This window comes from Bubalus kerabau, chromosome X, assembly GCF_029407905.1.
Source record: "Bubalus kerabau isolate K-KA32 ecotype Philippines breed swamp buffalo chromosome X, PCC_UOA_SB_1v2, whole genome shotgun sequence".
Classification (NCBI taxonomy): Eukaryota; Metazoa; Chordata; class Mammalia; order Artiodactyla; family Bovidae; genus Bubalus; species Bubalus kerabau.
In genome coordinates this window covers 21,476,962-21,494,838 of record NC_073647.1, presented here as the reverse complement: position 1 = coordinate 21,494,838, position 17,877 = coordinate 21,476,962, and the positions used below count along the sequence as shown (strand labels likewise).

The following is a 17,877-nucleotide window of genomic DNA, read 5'->3' as shown; positions in this document are numbered from 1 at the left end:
ACTTGTTTTTTAGATGGAGTGGCAACTTCCAAACTCCTTACATGTGGAACTGGGAGCCCTGATAATGCAAATTTTATCATTGGTTACAAACTGTCAATTGTTTTCTTTAAAGTAACCGGCTTATTTTGTTCCTTTCCAAGGGTGAACATTTACTAAAATTTTTACTGTTTCTTCAAGTGCATTAAGTGAAATTGGCTTTTTTAAAAACCAGAAGTGCTTAGCAGTGGGAAGTACAGTGACTACTATTAAGAATTTGGTGTCTCTAACCTGACTCATGCTAAGCTGCCAGCAGTTTTACCTCCTATATCTTTTGCATCATCAATGTAAATGCCCTCATAGTTTTTTGAAGATAAATCATGAATTTCAACATTATTCAACACAGTATTTCCACACTGCTCATGTTTTTCCCCCAAATTCTCATAGATCTTCGATGATTAGTTATACTGGATGGATATAAGCAAAATAGCAGGTCCAGCTCATGAGTGTAGACTTGTCCATTTGAAAGGCAAAAACTCAATTGAGGAGGTATAACTCCATCTTTATGTTTGCAGCTAAATCTTTAATTTGGTGAGTTACCTTCTTTCATTGGAAGGTGGTGTGATTTTTTTTTTCCTATTGAGTCTTCATCCTGTAGACATTGAGCAAATATCAATCCTTCCGTGTTTATTCGTTTCTTCACCCCATGTGTAACTCTCCAGCTACTGTAATATAACAGCTTACTGTAAACTATGCTTCAGTTGTTTTTCCATTTCTATTTTGAAAAGCTCTAACAAATTTTGACTTTTAAAGAGCTCATAACTTCTTTTAAATATTTAACTCCTTTTTTTACTCCTTTTTCTTTAAACTGAATGATTTTCAAGATGACTACAACTTAGCTCACACTACAATCGTATTCTGAAATGTTGAATCATACATACTATGATGAATTATTAATGTATATAAGGCCAAAGGAATGAGGTTTTGTTGTATTTTTGTTTATAGTTAATCTTAATACTTTTTCAGAAAATGTTTATTATTGCAAATAAGACTACAAACTGTAGTTACTTACTGTGTTTTCACATAGACACAAAGCTTCCGGATTTTAAAATTAAATGATAATGAAGTTACAAAAATTATAGTAGGCATAACCTAAGTAAATAGCCAATGAGAGCACTAAGGACTGAGAATAAATTAACCTCTGAAATAAAATATATTTGTGCCCTAAACCTGCTATCTAGACCCACATATTCCAGAGCAATGATGTCATTATACAACATGACGTCTCTGGAAAATTATTCAATGTATTTGTGAGGGACTAGACCAAGTTAAGTCTTAGTACTATTATGATAATAGATTTGACCTCTAGGACTTCCTGAGAGGGTCTCAGAGAACTGCTGTTAAGGGAATGAATTTGCTGTTGTTGTTCAGTCGCTCAGTCGTGTCTGATGCTTTGCAACCCCATGGACTGTAGCCATGTCAGGTTCCTCTGAATTGAAAGAGGTCAAAACTGGAGGTTGGAAGGCCAATCAAGAGGATGCTGGGCTCATCTATGTACTGGTGGTTTTCCAACTTGAAGTGTATCAAAATCCCCTGGAGGATGGCCAGACCCTACTCCCAGGGTTTTTGATTCAATAGGTTTAAGGTCAGGCCTTAAAATTTGCATTTGTAATGAGTTCCCAGGTGATACTGATGCTGCTTGTTTTGGAGCCACACTTTGATAACCACTGCCCAGGGACCTTCGGAGAAGGCAATGGCACCCCACTCCAGTACTCTTGCCTGGAAAATCCCATGGATGGAGGAGCCCGGTGGGCTGCAGTCCATGGGGTCGCAAAGAGTCGGACACGATTGAGCGACTTCACTTTCACTTTTCACTTTCATGCATTGGAGAAGGAAATGGCAACCCACTCCAATGTTCTTGCCTGGAGAATCCCAGGGACGGGGGAGCCTGGTGGGCTGCTGTCTATGGGGTCGCACAGAGTCGGACACGACTGAAGTGACTTAGCAGTAGCCCAAGGACCTTGCTGCTCATCCCAGACCTCACCCCAGATATACTGTATGTGTTCGAATCTAACTGTGTAGGATCCCAGGTGATTTGTATGCATATCCAAGTTTGAGAAGCACTGCTCTAAGAGGCAGTTTCAGTTCAGTTCAGTCTCTCAGTCGTGTCCGATTCTTTGTGACCCCATGGACTGCATCACGCCAGGCCTCCCTGTCCATCACCAACTCCCAGAGCTTACTTAAACTCATGTCCATTGAGTTGGTGGTGCCATCCAACCATCTCATCCTCTGTCGTCCCCTTCTCCTTCCCCTTCAATCTTTCCCAGCATTAGAGTCTTTCCCAATGAGTCAGTTCTTCAGATCAGGTGGCCAAAGTATTGGAGTTTCTTGAGGCAGTTTATGGTATCCTAAAAGCTGAGTATAGAGAAAAGCCCAGAAGTTTAAAAGTTATATGAGAGAAAAAAATAAGACTTAGTGGCTGGACATAGAGAAGTCAGGGAGAGGGAGAATTCACCAGAAATGCTTTCATTTCTTCTGGCTTGAGCAATTGTGAGTAGGTGATTGATTCCTGTTCGCTGGGACAGGGAACACAAGCAGATGAGTATACTTGAAAGAGTGATGTTTGAATTCAGTATTTAGTTTATTGACTGCATGGAGTTCTCTTTTAGCCCCCACAATATTGGCCATATGTGATTAAACAATAAAGTCCTAGGCTCCTGGTGCTGGGAAGGGATTGGTATTACATAAACTTTAGGAACACATGCACGGTTCTGTTTCTTCTCAGAATCCACTTATGGCAGTTATAAATTACTAAAAATAAAAGTCTCTTCCACAAAATGATTTTTTAAAACCTGTCTCGCCTCCTCACAGCATTCATTCCCATGGACACAAGTAAACAAGTTAGAGACACAGAGTAACTGGTGAAGATCATGTACCACCCATCAATAATTGGAACCCTGAAGAACAGAATGGGATATCCCAGGGGTCCCAGCGCAAAACAGATCAGACTGTGATGCATGAACAATGTGGGCAGACTCAGTATAGCTCCCTTTCAGAGTGGGGATCCAGTCTCACCAAACAGTTTCACTAGTTCCCCAAAGTCCCCCTTTTAAAGAACTCCTCCAAATATTACTTATTGGTAGCTATGTACCTGACCAGCTGGGCCAGGATTCTAATTCACAAAGAGGGTTGCCAAAGGTAAGCAGTTCTGCCTTATGGAATGAATGAGTCCATTTTCTTTCTGGATGTGGGAGACATTTCACTTTCATCCATTATTTTATTTGATCTTCACACTACTGCCAGGTACAGCAGGCATTATTATCTTCAGTTTACAGACGACGAAGCCGAGTTTGAAGGTGATTAAAGGACTCTTCTAGAGTTATTGAAATGGTAGGAGGATGTACTGGGACTGGAACCCAGGTCTCCTGACTCTTTTCACGTAAGTGATATAGTTCCACTAAACATCAGACTGATCTATAGGACATTAGTTCCACTTTTTAAAATTCCAGCTTATTTAAAGAGCTGACTTGAATGAAATGTTCAAACAGTGGCACCTGATTTTTAAAAATAGCTTGATTCAGAATACATTACAGATTATTAGTGAGCTTTTATTTTAATGGTCAAGCAATTAATGATGAGTCACAGCAAATCTGTGGGAGCATAAAATGCTCACATTGTCCCCAGGTCTGTTCATTATCCTCTGTGCTCTCTATCCTGATCAATCAATAGTTAATTAATAATGATGTTCTTCCCGAAGTACAAGGTTATAAATTAATTTAATACTCATATGCATATATTCTGTAGGAAAAATGAGTGGAAACTGCCTGCCATGCCCATCTCATTGTAAGAAAATGTATGTAATGATTACAAGCATATAATAAGAATGGTTGGCCCAGCCAAATGTTTGTTCATTTCTGTTAATCAGTATTCATTTGAGCTACTTCCATGCAGTTCGTGGAAGCAGTGCAATCAGTTGAGTAGTGTGGCAGATTTAAATCAGTAATAAAAGCCCTGGGGAAATTAACAAGACAAAACATTAACCACAGACTAAACATTAACATATATTAGCATTTTTATTATACCTGTAGAATTGTTAAATGGGCATGGTTGCTACTGTTTAAAAGTTTATGTTGTATATCACATAATTTCAATGTATATTTTGTTTTAAAACTTTTCAGATTTAATTAAGTGAAATTGAACAATGATATGATAGACAATTGAACAAAATGAACTGAAGTTCATTCTTTTCATTTAACTGGAAACTTTCGGCCTTTCCACACTACCCTCTAGCCAGCCCCAAGGTTCCCTAAAACAAAGGCCACACATAATATTCCACCAGAGTGGACTGCAGGGTCAGAATCAATATTAAATTGTATAACTATATAGGATATTTTATTTTTAATTCTTCAGGATTCTGCTACATCCATCGACAATGGAAGACTAAATTTATATGAATTATTTAGCAACATTTCTCAGAGAAACACTCCTTGGGACCACAGTCATCAGCTGGATTCTAGCAGAGTAGTTATTCTGTCATTAAATAAAACTGAAAAGGTCCCCTAGAGGTCCTCAAGTCTTGGTGGCCTCAGGCACAGCTCTTGAGAGGAAAGGAGCTGTACTGCTCACAGGACAAGTCAGTGGGATATCCATCTTACCAATTAGAAGCGGTCAGATTGCTGAGGGCAGTATGTGTCGTCGTGGCTCAGCTCCCACCACTGCCTTAGTGATGGGAACTTTTCTCTTTTCACTTCTGCTGCTTCCTCTCCTTCCTCCTCTTCCCCCTTCCCTCCTGCTCTTCCTTCTGTTATGGACCATATAAGTTAAAGCACACATACACCCACCCGCCTGCCACCCCACCACCCTTCCTTAGCTGCTTTTTAAGAAAGAGAATGTAAAATCATACATCTGATGTTTAAATAGAGAGCAGTTAGGGCTAGTTAAGAGTAGGGGAGAGGCAGAGATACTCATTAATGTAGGCCATTATAGCTAAAAGCTTAAACCTCTTGAATTCTTGTAGCCATAGGATTAACCTGGAATTTCCATTTGGGGAGAAACTGTAAAGGATATACTTAAGCCAGATACCAGAACAGACCTGGCAGGGTCCAGGGATATCCTGCAGGCAGTAAGCAGCAGGCTAGACCTACTTGAGAACCACGTTCCCACATCCAACAGAACTTGACTTTCAGTGCTTTGGTATGGTTATGAAATGAATCTTGTCTGGCTGGTCAAAGAGTTTAAATCATTCCATGAGCAATACTTTCTGAAACTTTGGTCAAAATTGGGTATCACTTTTCTATTGATCTTTAAGAACGAGCCCTTCTTTGAAGTATAGTTTTAGAGGTTTCATAATCATTATCTTTCTGCAGTTATGGGTGGGATGTCCACATGACTATGGAACCAGGCCACACCAAGCCTCAGAGTCAATCCTCTTGATAGAAATCCATGGCATAGGGGGGAAAAGCAAAAACAAAACCATAGGTTTTAAAGTCAGACAGATCTGGGTTCTAGTCCCCGGCTCTGCCATTTACTAGGCATTTGACTCTGTTTTTGTTCCTTAACTTTTGTGAGCCTCAGTTTCTTTATCTCTTTAGGGTCAATAATACCTGTACTATATGCCTCGGAGCACTGTGGTAGGACTCACTGGATACAATAGGGAATGGGTGGAGAGGTTTTTTGTGAAGCACCAGGCTGGAGAGACATATTATGTAACAAATGCAAGGCATTGGTGTTGATGAGAAGCTTAAAACATAGACTCTCTTTCTCTGCTCAGCCATCTGGAGGGAAAGATCAAGTTTGAGTTTTTTGTCACCTGAGAGTTCCTAGAACCAACAATGAATGGGAGCCTGAGAATGAATTTAATCAGTAGAGTATCTGCATTTCTTGACATGTTGATTATGGGGTGTATGTATGAATTGCTTCAAACCCAAATGCTTGGCATAGTTTCAAAATTTTCGGTAAATTACTCTCTTGGGAAAGGAATCCCCACATTTTCAAAGGAGCCCAGAATAAAATATGGCACTTCAAATACCACATCTTCCTCTTTTGAGACTAGAGTTACAGGTGGATTGGAACTATGGGAGGTCAAAAGGAAGTCCTTCCCTCAGTGACAGGTGGAAGTGGGGTTTAGGCCACACTTCCTGATGTCCAGTCTACTGGGCTCTTACAAATACCTTGCTGGGCCCAGCAGTGTATATTCTCCATGTATGTGCAAAGCCAGTGCTTCTGGACTCTGGTTAGAGGGAAAGATCAAGTCTGAGTTTTTTGTCACCTGAGAGTTCCTAGAACCAACAATGACCTGCTGGCCTGGATATGCTCAGAGGCCCTGGCTTCTTCTAACACTTTGGATCTTATAACACTTCAGAGCACTATTGCTTTCCCTGCCACAGGTTCTGGCACATAAATAAAGGCACCATTAGGAATCACAGTTCATGGAGAACAGAAAGGTTTTATATTCCCGGTCTACTGATAGAGACACCTTCGTATCCAATAAATTCACTCCAACTAAGTAGATTTAAAGGTAGTGGTATCCTTGACTAGGTACATTAGTCAGTGAGAAGAAATTGGACTGCACTTTTTATTTAAGAGTCTAAAACTCCTGGGCAGGATACTGATTTCTCAAATGCCACTTGGGAGGCTGACTTCTTTAGCAAGTGCAGCTATAGAATAAGAGCCAGGTCTCTCAGCATAGCCTGAGGTTTCCCAAGTAGGAAGCTGAAAGGACCTCTTTAATGTGAATACCACATCTCTTTGTAAATTATGTTTTCTTTTTATGTCTACTTCTCAAAATAAGCTCATAATATTCACCTACAGCTCACACAGTGTGGAGGAGAAAGATGTGGAGAGAAGGGCCCAAAGGGGGGTCTACATTTGACAAATGCTTTGTATATGAGAAGAATTTGCTTCATGGTAGATTTGTGGAAGAAAATACAGCCTGTCTGATAAGATGTGGCAGATTTCAGATGGGGCAGTGGGGGTGTTGGCAGGATACCATTGTTTGCCCCTTACCCCACACAGAGCCTTGGGAAGTCGGCTTGATAATGCCACATTGGGTGGCTTGGGAAGAAAGGTCAGACTGCAGGCTTGCTACATTCTCATTTGTTCTTAACCTTCCTACTTCTGCTTCAGCTGGCCCCCTTTCCAGTAGATTTGGAGGGACTCAAAACTTTAAAGTCTTGCTGGGGTCCAATTAGTATTCACTGATACAAAGGACAGACTTTCAATGGCGAGGGAGATTTTGCAGCTGTGGGTTGCAAGTAGACAAGTTACTGTGCAAGATGTGTGAAAGATTGTGATTTTGGTGCTGGATTTGAAACAGGTGTCGATGAAGACAGTGTGTCCTGTGCTCCTGAATGTGATGATTAGAATCCATGAATCTCTACGAAATAAACTCTAACATTGATATGTGTTCACAGAGTCATAAATAGATATTTATGGAAGGAAAATCAAGATTTTGTTCCATGAACGGTCATGTGCAGTTTAACAAAGAAATGCCTATGTGTCTAAGGACATAATTTTATGATGCACAGTCTGCCCTCAGTTATTTGTAGCTGCATTATGTAAGTTATTAGAACTTAACTCCCCAGTGCAGCCACGCAGCCCCTACCTAAAGTACCCTACCAGACTGCCATCAAATGGGGCGAATTCAGAAAATAGACTCTTCATTTGAAGTTAATTAGCCCAAGTCAAGTGACATTACATAAACACATCTGAAAAATACAGTATCATACATTCCAAAGCCAAATGGAATGTTTTAAAATGTCTTCAACTTTTGTTTTATTCTCATTAAGATAAACTATTGAGAAGAGGTAGTCTGAATATCATGCTATATAGGTGCTGTCTTTCATAAATGGAGGTGATATTACTGCGGATTATAAATTTTTTTATACTTCAAAAATTCATTTATATATGGATAACTTTCCAAAGCTATACCAGCTACATGCTATTTGTCCCTTTATTAAGAGATTGATAGCTTAGTGAATATGATCAGGACCATCTTCAGAAATCCAAAAGCTGGGATTAGCACTCAGAGCCCATGGCCTCTCGGTAGAATGGTATGCCAGATCAGATACTAGGATTTTCCTTCAATTCACTTCAATTATGTCTTTACTAAATGCCTAACCATGTATAAAATCCAGTGTGAATTCCATGGAGGTATAGAAGTTGACAAAGATATAACCTTTGTCTTCACAAAGTATCTCTAGTATTTTCCCTAAAGTATACAATCTATATTTAAACCTTGTCTATGTTTTTGAGAACTGGGAATTCTTTCTTATCCCCCAAAACATAGAATGTAAGCAACTGGAAACCAAGCATTATCTTCTTGGAAGGCGATGTTGCATTAGCTTTGAAGTCAGACATGTAGGTTCCAAGTCAGACGCTGAATCCACTGCCTCTTTGTCTCAGGCAAGTCACATCACCTCTCTGAGCCTCAGTTTCCTCAGCTATAAAATGGGAAGTCTGAATCTGATTATGAATTGAAAAGCCCTCTGCCTTATTAAAGTGGTGGCGCTAGTGGTGAAGAACCCACCTGCCAGTGCAAGAGATGTAAAGAGACGTAGGTTCAGTCCCTGGGTCAGGAAGATCCCCTGGAGAAGGAAACGATACCCCACTCCAGTATTCTTGCGTGGAGAATCCCCTGGACAGAGGAGCCTCATGGGCTCCAGTCCCTAGGGTCGCAAAGATCTGGACACGACTGAAGCGACTTAGCACACAGTGAGTTGCCTTATTAAAATAACACACAAGGAAACGAAGCATAGCATCTGGCACAAAGGGAAACATATGTTAATATTCATACTTATATAGAAGTTTATTCAGGCTTTTGACTGAAAGTGAACAAATAACAAATCTACAAATATTTTCACCAAATCATTTAGATTTGAGATAAGAAAGCTGATGCCATTTTTATCATTGCTCTGAGTGTAATAGAGCTAAGCTTTAAATTCTAATGCTGTACACCTGAGATTTATATAATTTTAAAAAGAGCTAGCAAAATGCTCAGAAGAATCAGATCACTTTGTGTGCAGGAGGTTGCTCTTCTATTAACAGACTACTCTGTACATCTCCCACACACCCCTTCACTTCCTACACCAAACCTTCCTAAACTTGAAAGTTTCCATTTGTGAACTTCCTAGGGATAAATATCAAGTGCCATTGAAAGGTATCAGTAGCATAAGTCCTGTGTAGAGGGTCCTTTCTAACGTGTACTTCACTATAGAAATAAGGCATTTTCATCTGAGGAAATCTGTGAATAGACTGCACCCAGAGTGCCCCCGCCGGTCTTCAGCCTTCCTGGTTCTTTGCCTTAAAAGTGTATCACCTTTTTTGACTCCAGTAATAGCTTCGTTCTGCTCTTTAAAAAGAAATTGGGGAAGAAATTGAAGTGCTTTTCAGAATTTGTTTCTACTATCATATCTGTGAAAGTATCATATAATTATATTGCATTTCTTTTTTCAGATTGGCAAGTTATGTGCCCATTCTCAACAACGTCAATATAGATCTGCTTATTATCCTGAAGATCTATTTATTGACAAGAAGGTATTAAAAGTTGCTCGTGTAGAACGTGAAGAAACCTTATCCAGCCGAAGAAGGTGAGAGGGTTTTTTTTTTTTCCTTCTTGATTTCAGCATACAATTATCAATTGTGTTTTAAGATCAAAAACCACTGGAGTGAAGCTTCTTAAATACATGTTATTTAGTTCTTCTGAGTAGAGTATTCAATTAATTAAATTCTATCCTCTGTTAATGTTAAAAGAAAATAGATATTGTATTATATCCAAGCCATATTTAAATGTAAATTTACCATATGTAAATATCCAGTACAGCAACACAGAGTGGAATAGATTTCCCAAGATTTTTATTGATTAAGCAAAACCTTTTTTATTTATGATCTGGTCTCACAATTCCATGGCTTGGTTTGTGTCTTTCCCAATTCCCAGACATTGAGTCTGGGGTGAGTTCACCAAAGAGAAACTGGCAAGACACTCTGATGTGTACACACCTACAGTGTACACTCTACACACTCTTTTAAGAATGATAAAATGAAGGATTTGGTTTCAGTTCCTTAAGACAGCAGTTGAGGGACCAAATTAAAGTTTCTTATTCTTTTCATTCTTCCCTCCCCCATCTGGATTCCCCCCTTCCCTATTATAGTTTCATGCTTTCCTATAAAGCATAAAAACTGGATTGGGAAGTTCAGTGCAAATCTTGAAGAACTGATTTCCCCAAAAGGACTGCACCAGTAGCCAACCCTGCCACTGGCTCAGGAATAGCTAGGCATGAGTTTAGCCTTGTGATGACTTTGAGAGGATTGGGAGAGATTGGCCTAGAGATGGAAAATTAAGAGATGAAATAAGTAACAGTCTCAGATTTGGACTAAATTATTTTCTTTCATACCCATTTACTACAGGAGATTTTGAAATGGCAACTCTTAAGCATATATGATACAGTTTAGAGTGAGAGAGGGCAGTAAGGCCACTTGAGAGACAGTCCTCCAAAGCATTTCAGGAAGTCCCATTTTCTTTGTTGACTTCCAACCTAATACATTTCTAGTTTCCCTAGAGCAGCAGTTTTGAAGTGTGATTTGAGAACTCAGGGAGTCCCAGAAACTCTTTCAGAGGTGTGTAAGATCTTCCTTTTACTAACTACATATCTGTGTGAAGCTGGTTTTTATTCATACACTTCAACCAAAATAATATATGACAACACATTAAATATAGAAACCAATGCCGAAATTTAGCTGTCTCCTGTTCAGCCAGGCAGCGAAGATATTTTGCAAAAACGCAAAAGCTTTACTGCTTTTCACACTTTTTTCATTAAAATGTTATTTATGCTAACATATCAAGACTTGTTGGTTTAAAATTAATAATAAATTAAAATTTTTTTCCTGAGTTTTAATTTCTAAAACCGTAGATGTCACTATATATCATGTAAACAAAAGCTCTTCGGGGTCCTCAACAATTCTTAAGAACCTTTTGGGTTGTGTTGGTTATCTAGGGCTATATAAAAAGTGACAACAAAACAGTTATTTAAAACAACAAACATTTATTATCTCCCAGTTTCTGTCAGGACTTTGGGAGCAGCTTAGCTGGGTGCTCCTTAGTCTCAAAGAAATTTCGGTCAAGGTGTTTCCTGGAGCTGCAGTCCACTGACAGGTGACGGGAAGCAGGAGGGTCCACCTCCAAGGGGACTCATTTACACGTGGAACAAGTTAGTTGATTGGAAGGAGGCCTCCGTTTCTTACCACACGGACCTTCTGAGTGTCCTTATAACTCGGCTGTTGACTTCCCCAGAATAAGTGAGCCATGGAAGAGAGAGAGCAAGGAGAAAGCTGCAATGTTTCTTACAACCTAGTCTCAGAAGTGATACACTGTCATTTCTGATGTATTTGATTTGTTAAACACAAGTCACCAGTTCTAGTCCACATGCAAGGGGAGGGAAATTGAGCTCCACCTCTTGAATAGAGGAGTGTCAAAGATTTTGTGGACATATTTTTTATTTTGGCAGTGCCACAAGGCATGCGGGATTTTAGTTCCCCGAGCAGGGATCAAACCTGCACTCCCTGCAGTGGAAGTGTGGAGTCCTAATCACGGGACCACTGAGAAAGTCCTTGGACATATTTAAAACCATCTCAGGGGTCCTGGCACCAGAGTGCTCTGAGAACCATTTCCACAGAGCAAAGGGGTTCTTTGGGAAATTTTTGTCTTTCTGGGAAGACGAAATTAAGGCATTTCTCGAGGCCCTTTTTAGCTTCTGTCTGTCCCCTGTCCATTGTTCTCCGTTGCTTTCACTCTGCCCAAACCACCTGAGAAATTAACATTACTTGTTGATCTTTAACTAGTGGAAATCTCTTGCATATTGCACTGAAATGAGGAATTTATATAATATGTGTTAATTATTTATAAATAATACATAAAATGAAACAAATTGTAATGTTTGTTTGTTATATTTATTTTTATTTACAGCATAATATAAATTACATATATAGTACTGTGTGTATATATATGTGTGTGTGTATGTATGTGTATATATATATATTTTGTTGTTGCTGCTGTTGTTCAGTTCAGAAATTTGGGAAACACCTATTATGTGCCAAAATGTATACTGGGCACTGAAAGTCAAAACACAGTCTCTGCTCTGCCAAATCAGTCTAATGTGGAAATAGACTTAAGTACAAATAATTTCAAACCAGTTTTATAAGTGCAAAAGAATGTGCAGTGTCTATGGAGGCAGCCAACAAGGGAGGAGAGAGCTCTGCCCAGATAGAGTGGAGGCTTCATGGGAGATATGGTGTATTAATTTGTAACAGAATCACATGTAAAGCTTTTTCAAAATAGCACACTATTCCAGTCACATTTTGAGTTTACTCTGTCAACCTAAACACACTTATAAGTAAATAGGTTTATTAAGATCCTGCTGCCTTCTATCTTGGGCTCTGTGAGATCTATCCTCTTTTGCCTTATTGGGGAGAGCTCTATGGGTGTTGATTCCTCCAGGGAAAAGAAAAAAATTGGTAAATGAGTTCCTGGCTGAGCACCCAGATTTGGCACTTTGTTAAACTCATTTTTGAATTTGTTGCTAACCGCCAAAGAAAAGAAAGGGTAGTGAGAAAAATGGCAAAACCTGTAGACTTGAATAAGTTGCAGTCAGGTAGGACTCCTTGGGTGTTGGAAACATGAGCCCACCCCATAATGCTTCTCATCTTTTTTGCAAACTGAAGCAAAACTGAGATGGAGCCCTTCTTTCTGAATTCTCTGCTGGAATAAGAAAACAAAGCAACAGGAGAGTATCTGATTTCATTTAACTCTCTCAGATAGGCATTGTAAACCCTCTTAGGGAGAGTGGAGAATTGAAGGTTAAGATGCTCTCTTGCTAAATGCACTGCCCCCTGCAATCTGATGTTATTAAGAGGGCTTGTTTGGGCAGAGTGGTAGTACCTTTGTAAATTTCTCTTTTTGTTCTGCACAGCATTTTACACTGTCCAAAAAATATATGTGCCTCCAGCACCCCTCACACCCATGCTCCAGGGCCATCCTCTGATAATTGGAAAGGAGCCCTATTGTAGCTTTCGGTTTGTGGCGGTTGTAAGCAAGCTGTCTGAATATGATTATGAGTTGAAAAGCTCCATTGCCTTATTAAAATAAAAACACACAAAGAAATGCAGGATTCCTTTGGTAGCATTCAGAAATCATCTATTTGTTTTGTCTGCCCCCAACTGGGTAGTTTGCAACACACAACTAATCTTAGAAATTGCTTAGTTCAATTTAAAGGCGATTTGATAACTCAACTGGTGGTCTAAGTATGGGACTCAGCAATCCTTGGAGATACAAATATTGAAAATATCTGTCATCAGATTTCAACCAGTGAGGATAGGACAAGATGTACAAGTAGGACAATCAGAATAGAAGAAATGATATTTTCACAGCCCTTTCCAACTCGAACATTTTCAGCACATCTCAGATGTCAGTCTGACCCTCCTTTGCTCTAATGAATGTCTCTTTCACCACTTCCCCTATGATACTACTTACCTTGTCATTTGCATATCCCCCCAAAGTTTGGTATTTTATGACATGAGCACTATCTTTCCCTTTTCCAAACACAAAATCTGTAGTCGAATATAGTCCATTCAGCATCTACATACCAAGCTTCTGGCCCAACTGCTAACCCGTGAGAAAGTCACATGGTCCCTCTACCCTCATGAAATTACATCTATGTATTCCAGCCTCCCTTGTCCTGCACTCCCCCTCCTCCCTTTCCTCTCTGACTTGGCCTAAAGGGGCAGTGGATTAGGTGACACTAGTAATGACCTAGAAAGGAAAGAACAAAAGCTGATCTCAGCTCCCTGGTCCAGAATCAATGCTTACTCCCACTGCCTCTCCGATTGCTGCTCTGGTTTGGCCGGGCAGCTTTGTAAGCTCAGTGGTGCCTTCCACCCTCTGAACAAAACAACAAAACATGTCCTGAATGAATCAATGAGTTTCAGGTCTGGTACAAGTCATTCTGCCCAAAATAGAACTCTGCTGCTTTCAACATTTGTCAACACCATCTATGTTGGTATAAGGCCTAGGCTCTGATAAATAGGAGGAGCTCCTAGCCTAGTTAGGGAGACAGAGACACACAATTTTGATACATTGATGGGTGAGTACCAAAACAGGGCTATGTACAAAAGAATGGCAGCATCATAGATGGGAAAGTTAGCAGCTCTCTTGTGAAAAGGTAACTCTTAAGTTGAGCCTTGAAGGAAGAACAGAAATTCTACAAATGAAAGAAGGAAAAGAGTGTATTCCAGGCAAAGGGAACAGTATGAGAAAAAGTCTGGGCTAGTCTTTGGAATGGTAGAAAATGATAGTTTAGGGTCAGACTGTGAAAGGTTCTCTGCAGCAGAATTAAGCACGATTCTGCATCATTCTAATGATAATTATTTTAGTTTACATGCTTTTTTGTGTTTTCAATTTTTTTGAGCTCATATTATTTTATATTAAGAAAAAAAAATCCTGATGATAAAGGAGAAAAGTTCAAGATCTGCAGTTGGGGATGAAAGGCTGTTTTTATTTGCAGTGGTTTTCAATTAGTGCTGCTTTGATGCCTGGCCCAAGCAAATCATTGCAAGAAAGCCAAGGGAATCCCCTCCCCCTCAACTCAAGAAGGGGACTCTCCTCTTGAGGATGGTGGGAGACCCCAGGGAAGATCACGTGTGCCCATCTGCAACATTTCAAAATAGTTCGTGCATGCAAAGGGGCCCTGTCCTTTAGTTCCACATTTAACACATTGAAGAGACTCTTTTTCCTGAGTAGACTGCTGTGAGCAAGCATTGGGTTTGTCCCAAGCGAGAGCCTATGGCTCCACTATTTATATGTCAAATGATATGTTTGACATGTATGATTAGAATAAAGTGGAATTGGAATCAAAGAACATTCCCTTCAATTAAATTGTTTTTTCCATTCCAGGCAACTAATTGTCCAAACTTTTTTCCTTTTTTTAACCAGAGACAATTCAGTTGAGCAGACTGCCTTATTTCGTGAGTGGAGATTTTTTTGTTGTCTGTCATGTGTTACTAGCACAAAGAAAAGAAATCTGAACTGAGTCACACATGGGTAATTAATATGTCAATTTAGTTTTCGGTATCTTTCTTTAAAGAAATAAAATATTCAACTCATCTCCTTCTAAACTTACTAGTATAAGCAGGGAGACAGAAAGTTACTTAAGAAAAGATAAAAGTAAAATATACTTAGTTCCCATGCCAGAACAAGTGTAGGAAGGAGTGACAAAGAAGAGGAGAAAGAGATGCCCAGTAAACCCAGTAGGCAGTAAACTGCTTCTGTCCTACTCTGCTACTTTGGGGGCTGTGGTGTCATCAGCTCTCCATCAGTTTAGGAAGTCTTCTATCCTGAAAAATGTAACGTCTGGCTTTCTTTTAAAAAATCAAAGTTTTTGGAAACCAAGACTTATTTTCTCAGTCTTTTGGAACCGAAAAGCTGTATGTGGGGACTGTGAAGTATTGGCCAGTTTTCTAGATGCGCTAGAGCCCTGCTCCTTGTTCACATCGAGCAGCTACTGCCTCATCCCGCAGGTCCTGGGGGTTACTTGAGAACAAGCATTTATTTCATCATTTTGATGTTCTTTGTATACCAAACCCACCCTGGATTCTCGGTGGATTCTAATGGGGGTAATGTACACTGAGAACCAAAAAGAACTCAGTGGATAGCCTATCAAGAAGAATAGGTTTTAGAGAAATAACAGTAAAACTTTTCTGGAGAGGAAAGTCTACAAAGGAAATATATCCAAATATTAACAGTGATTATCTCTGGCTGGTAGGACTATAAATAAGAGATTTTTTTTCCCTTCTACATGTCTATGTTCTATAATATTAGCAATGATTATCTCTGGCTGGTAGGACTATAAATAAGAGGGTTTTTTCCTTTCTGCATTTCTATATTCTATAAATTCTCAATACTGAACATACATTTTTCTTTTATAATGAGAAAAAAGCAGCAGAGTTCATTTTCTAAGATGGAAGAAATAGATTTTAACCAGTCTTTGCTGCTCTTACAAATTTCTTTTCTCACGCTTCACCCTTATCTTTTTTTCAAGTCCATCCAAACTGGCTCTTTCCCAGCTCTCCTGACTGTCTCTTTCCACTATTTCAAGGAGTCTCTCTCTCTTGTAGACAAGCCCTCTCTTTCTCTAAGACATATTTCACCTTGTAGCTTTTCTGGAGTTATATCTCAATAACAGCTTTATTGAAATATAATCCACACACCATACAATTCATCCATTTAAAGTATGTAATTCAGCTGTTTTTACTATAGTCACAGAGTTGTACAACCCTCACCACAATGAATTCTCGAACGTTTTTGTCACCTTCAGAAGAAACCCCATACCCTGTAGCTGTCGTTCCCCAGCCTTCATCTGTCCCAGCCCAAAGCAACTACTGATCTACCTTATGTCTCTCTCCATTTGCCTATTCTGGACATTTCACATGAATGGAATCAATCGTATGTGGTCTTTCATGACTGGTTTCTTTCACTTAGCATAATGTTCTCAAGGTACACCTCTGTTATAGAATGTAGGAATACTTTTTTCATTTTAAGACTGAATAATACTCCATCATATGGAATATGTAATCATTTATCCATTTATCAGTTGATGCACATCTGTCCTGTTCTGCCTTTTGCTATTGTTAATAGTACTGCTCTGAGCAGGTGTGTACATGTACTTATTAGGAGTACTTGTTTTTAATTATTTTGTGTATATACCTGTTATAGTAGTGGAATTGCTGGGTCATGCGGGAACTCTATGCTTAACTTTGTGAAAAACCACCAAACTCTTTTCCGCAGTGGTTGCACTATTTTGCATTCCCACCAGCAATGTGTGAGAGTTCCAGTTTCTTCACTTCCTGTCTTTTTTTATTATAGTCATGCTGGTGATGTGGTATCTTACTGTGGTTTTGATTTACATTTCCCTGAGGATTAACCTACCTTTTTATTTAAAAAAATTTTTTTAATTGTTTTTGAATCTCAATTCTTTTTTTAAATCGGCATATAGCTGCTTTACATTGTTCTTAGTTTCTGCTGTACAGCAAAGTGAATCAGTTATACATATACATATATCCCCTCATTTTTAGATTCTCTTCCCATATAGGCCATTACACAGAGTATTGAGTAGAGTTCCGTGTGCTATGTAGTTGGTTCTCATCAGTTATATATTTTATGCATAGTAGTGTATATATGGGAGAAGGCAATGGCACCCCACTCCAGTACTCTTGCCTGGAAAATCCCATGGACGGAGGAGCCTGGTAGGCTGCAGTCCATGGGGTCGTGAAGAGTCGGACACGACTGAGCAACTAAACTTTCACTTTTCACTTTTATGCATTGGAGAAGGAAATGGCAACCCACTCCAGTGTTCTTGCCTGGAGAATCCCAGGGACTGGGGAGCCTGGTGGGCTGCCGTCTATGGCGTCGCACAGAGTTGGACACGACTGAAGCGACTTAGCAGCAGCAGTGTATATATGCCAACCCTAATCTCCCAATCCATCCCTTCCCTCCTCCCTTCCCCCCTTGGTATCCCACCTGATGATTAATCTACCTTTTAAAATTCAACATCAGATTCTTAGACACGAATCCTTATGAAGGCCACCACCACTTTCCTACCAAGTAAAGACCATCCAAACTGCTATACCAGATTAGTCCAGTGATTTACCGAGTCCAATAGCTATCTAGTCTCTGAAAAAGAGTAACAGGAAAAATATTTAGGGAGAGAACATGGTTGTACTTTTTCATACCCACTTTAACAGATGAAATATTATTTATCTTGTGTATATAAAGTTATCTGGGACTTGAAAAAGCTTAATTATCTTGCATACATAAGTTTATCTGGAATATAATATATATTTCTATAGATTATATAT

General features: G+C 39.4%; 1 protein-coding gene across 6 annotated transcripts in view; it reads left to right on the top strand.

Annotated features, from left to right (window-relative positions):
- The window catches only part of GPC3 (glypican 3), a 460,817-nt gene that overhangs the window by 290,822 nt on the left and 152,118 nt on the right, over positions 1-17,877 (top strand). For all 6 annotated transcript variants that reach the window (XM_055565179.1, XM_055565176.1, XM_055565177.1 and 3 more), the window contains exon 4: positions 9,430-9,563. In XM_055565179.1, the coding sequence (XP_055421154.1) occupies positions 9,430-9,563 (134 nt within the window). The remainder of the gene's footprint in view (positions 1-9,429; positions 9,564-17,877) is intronic.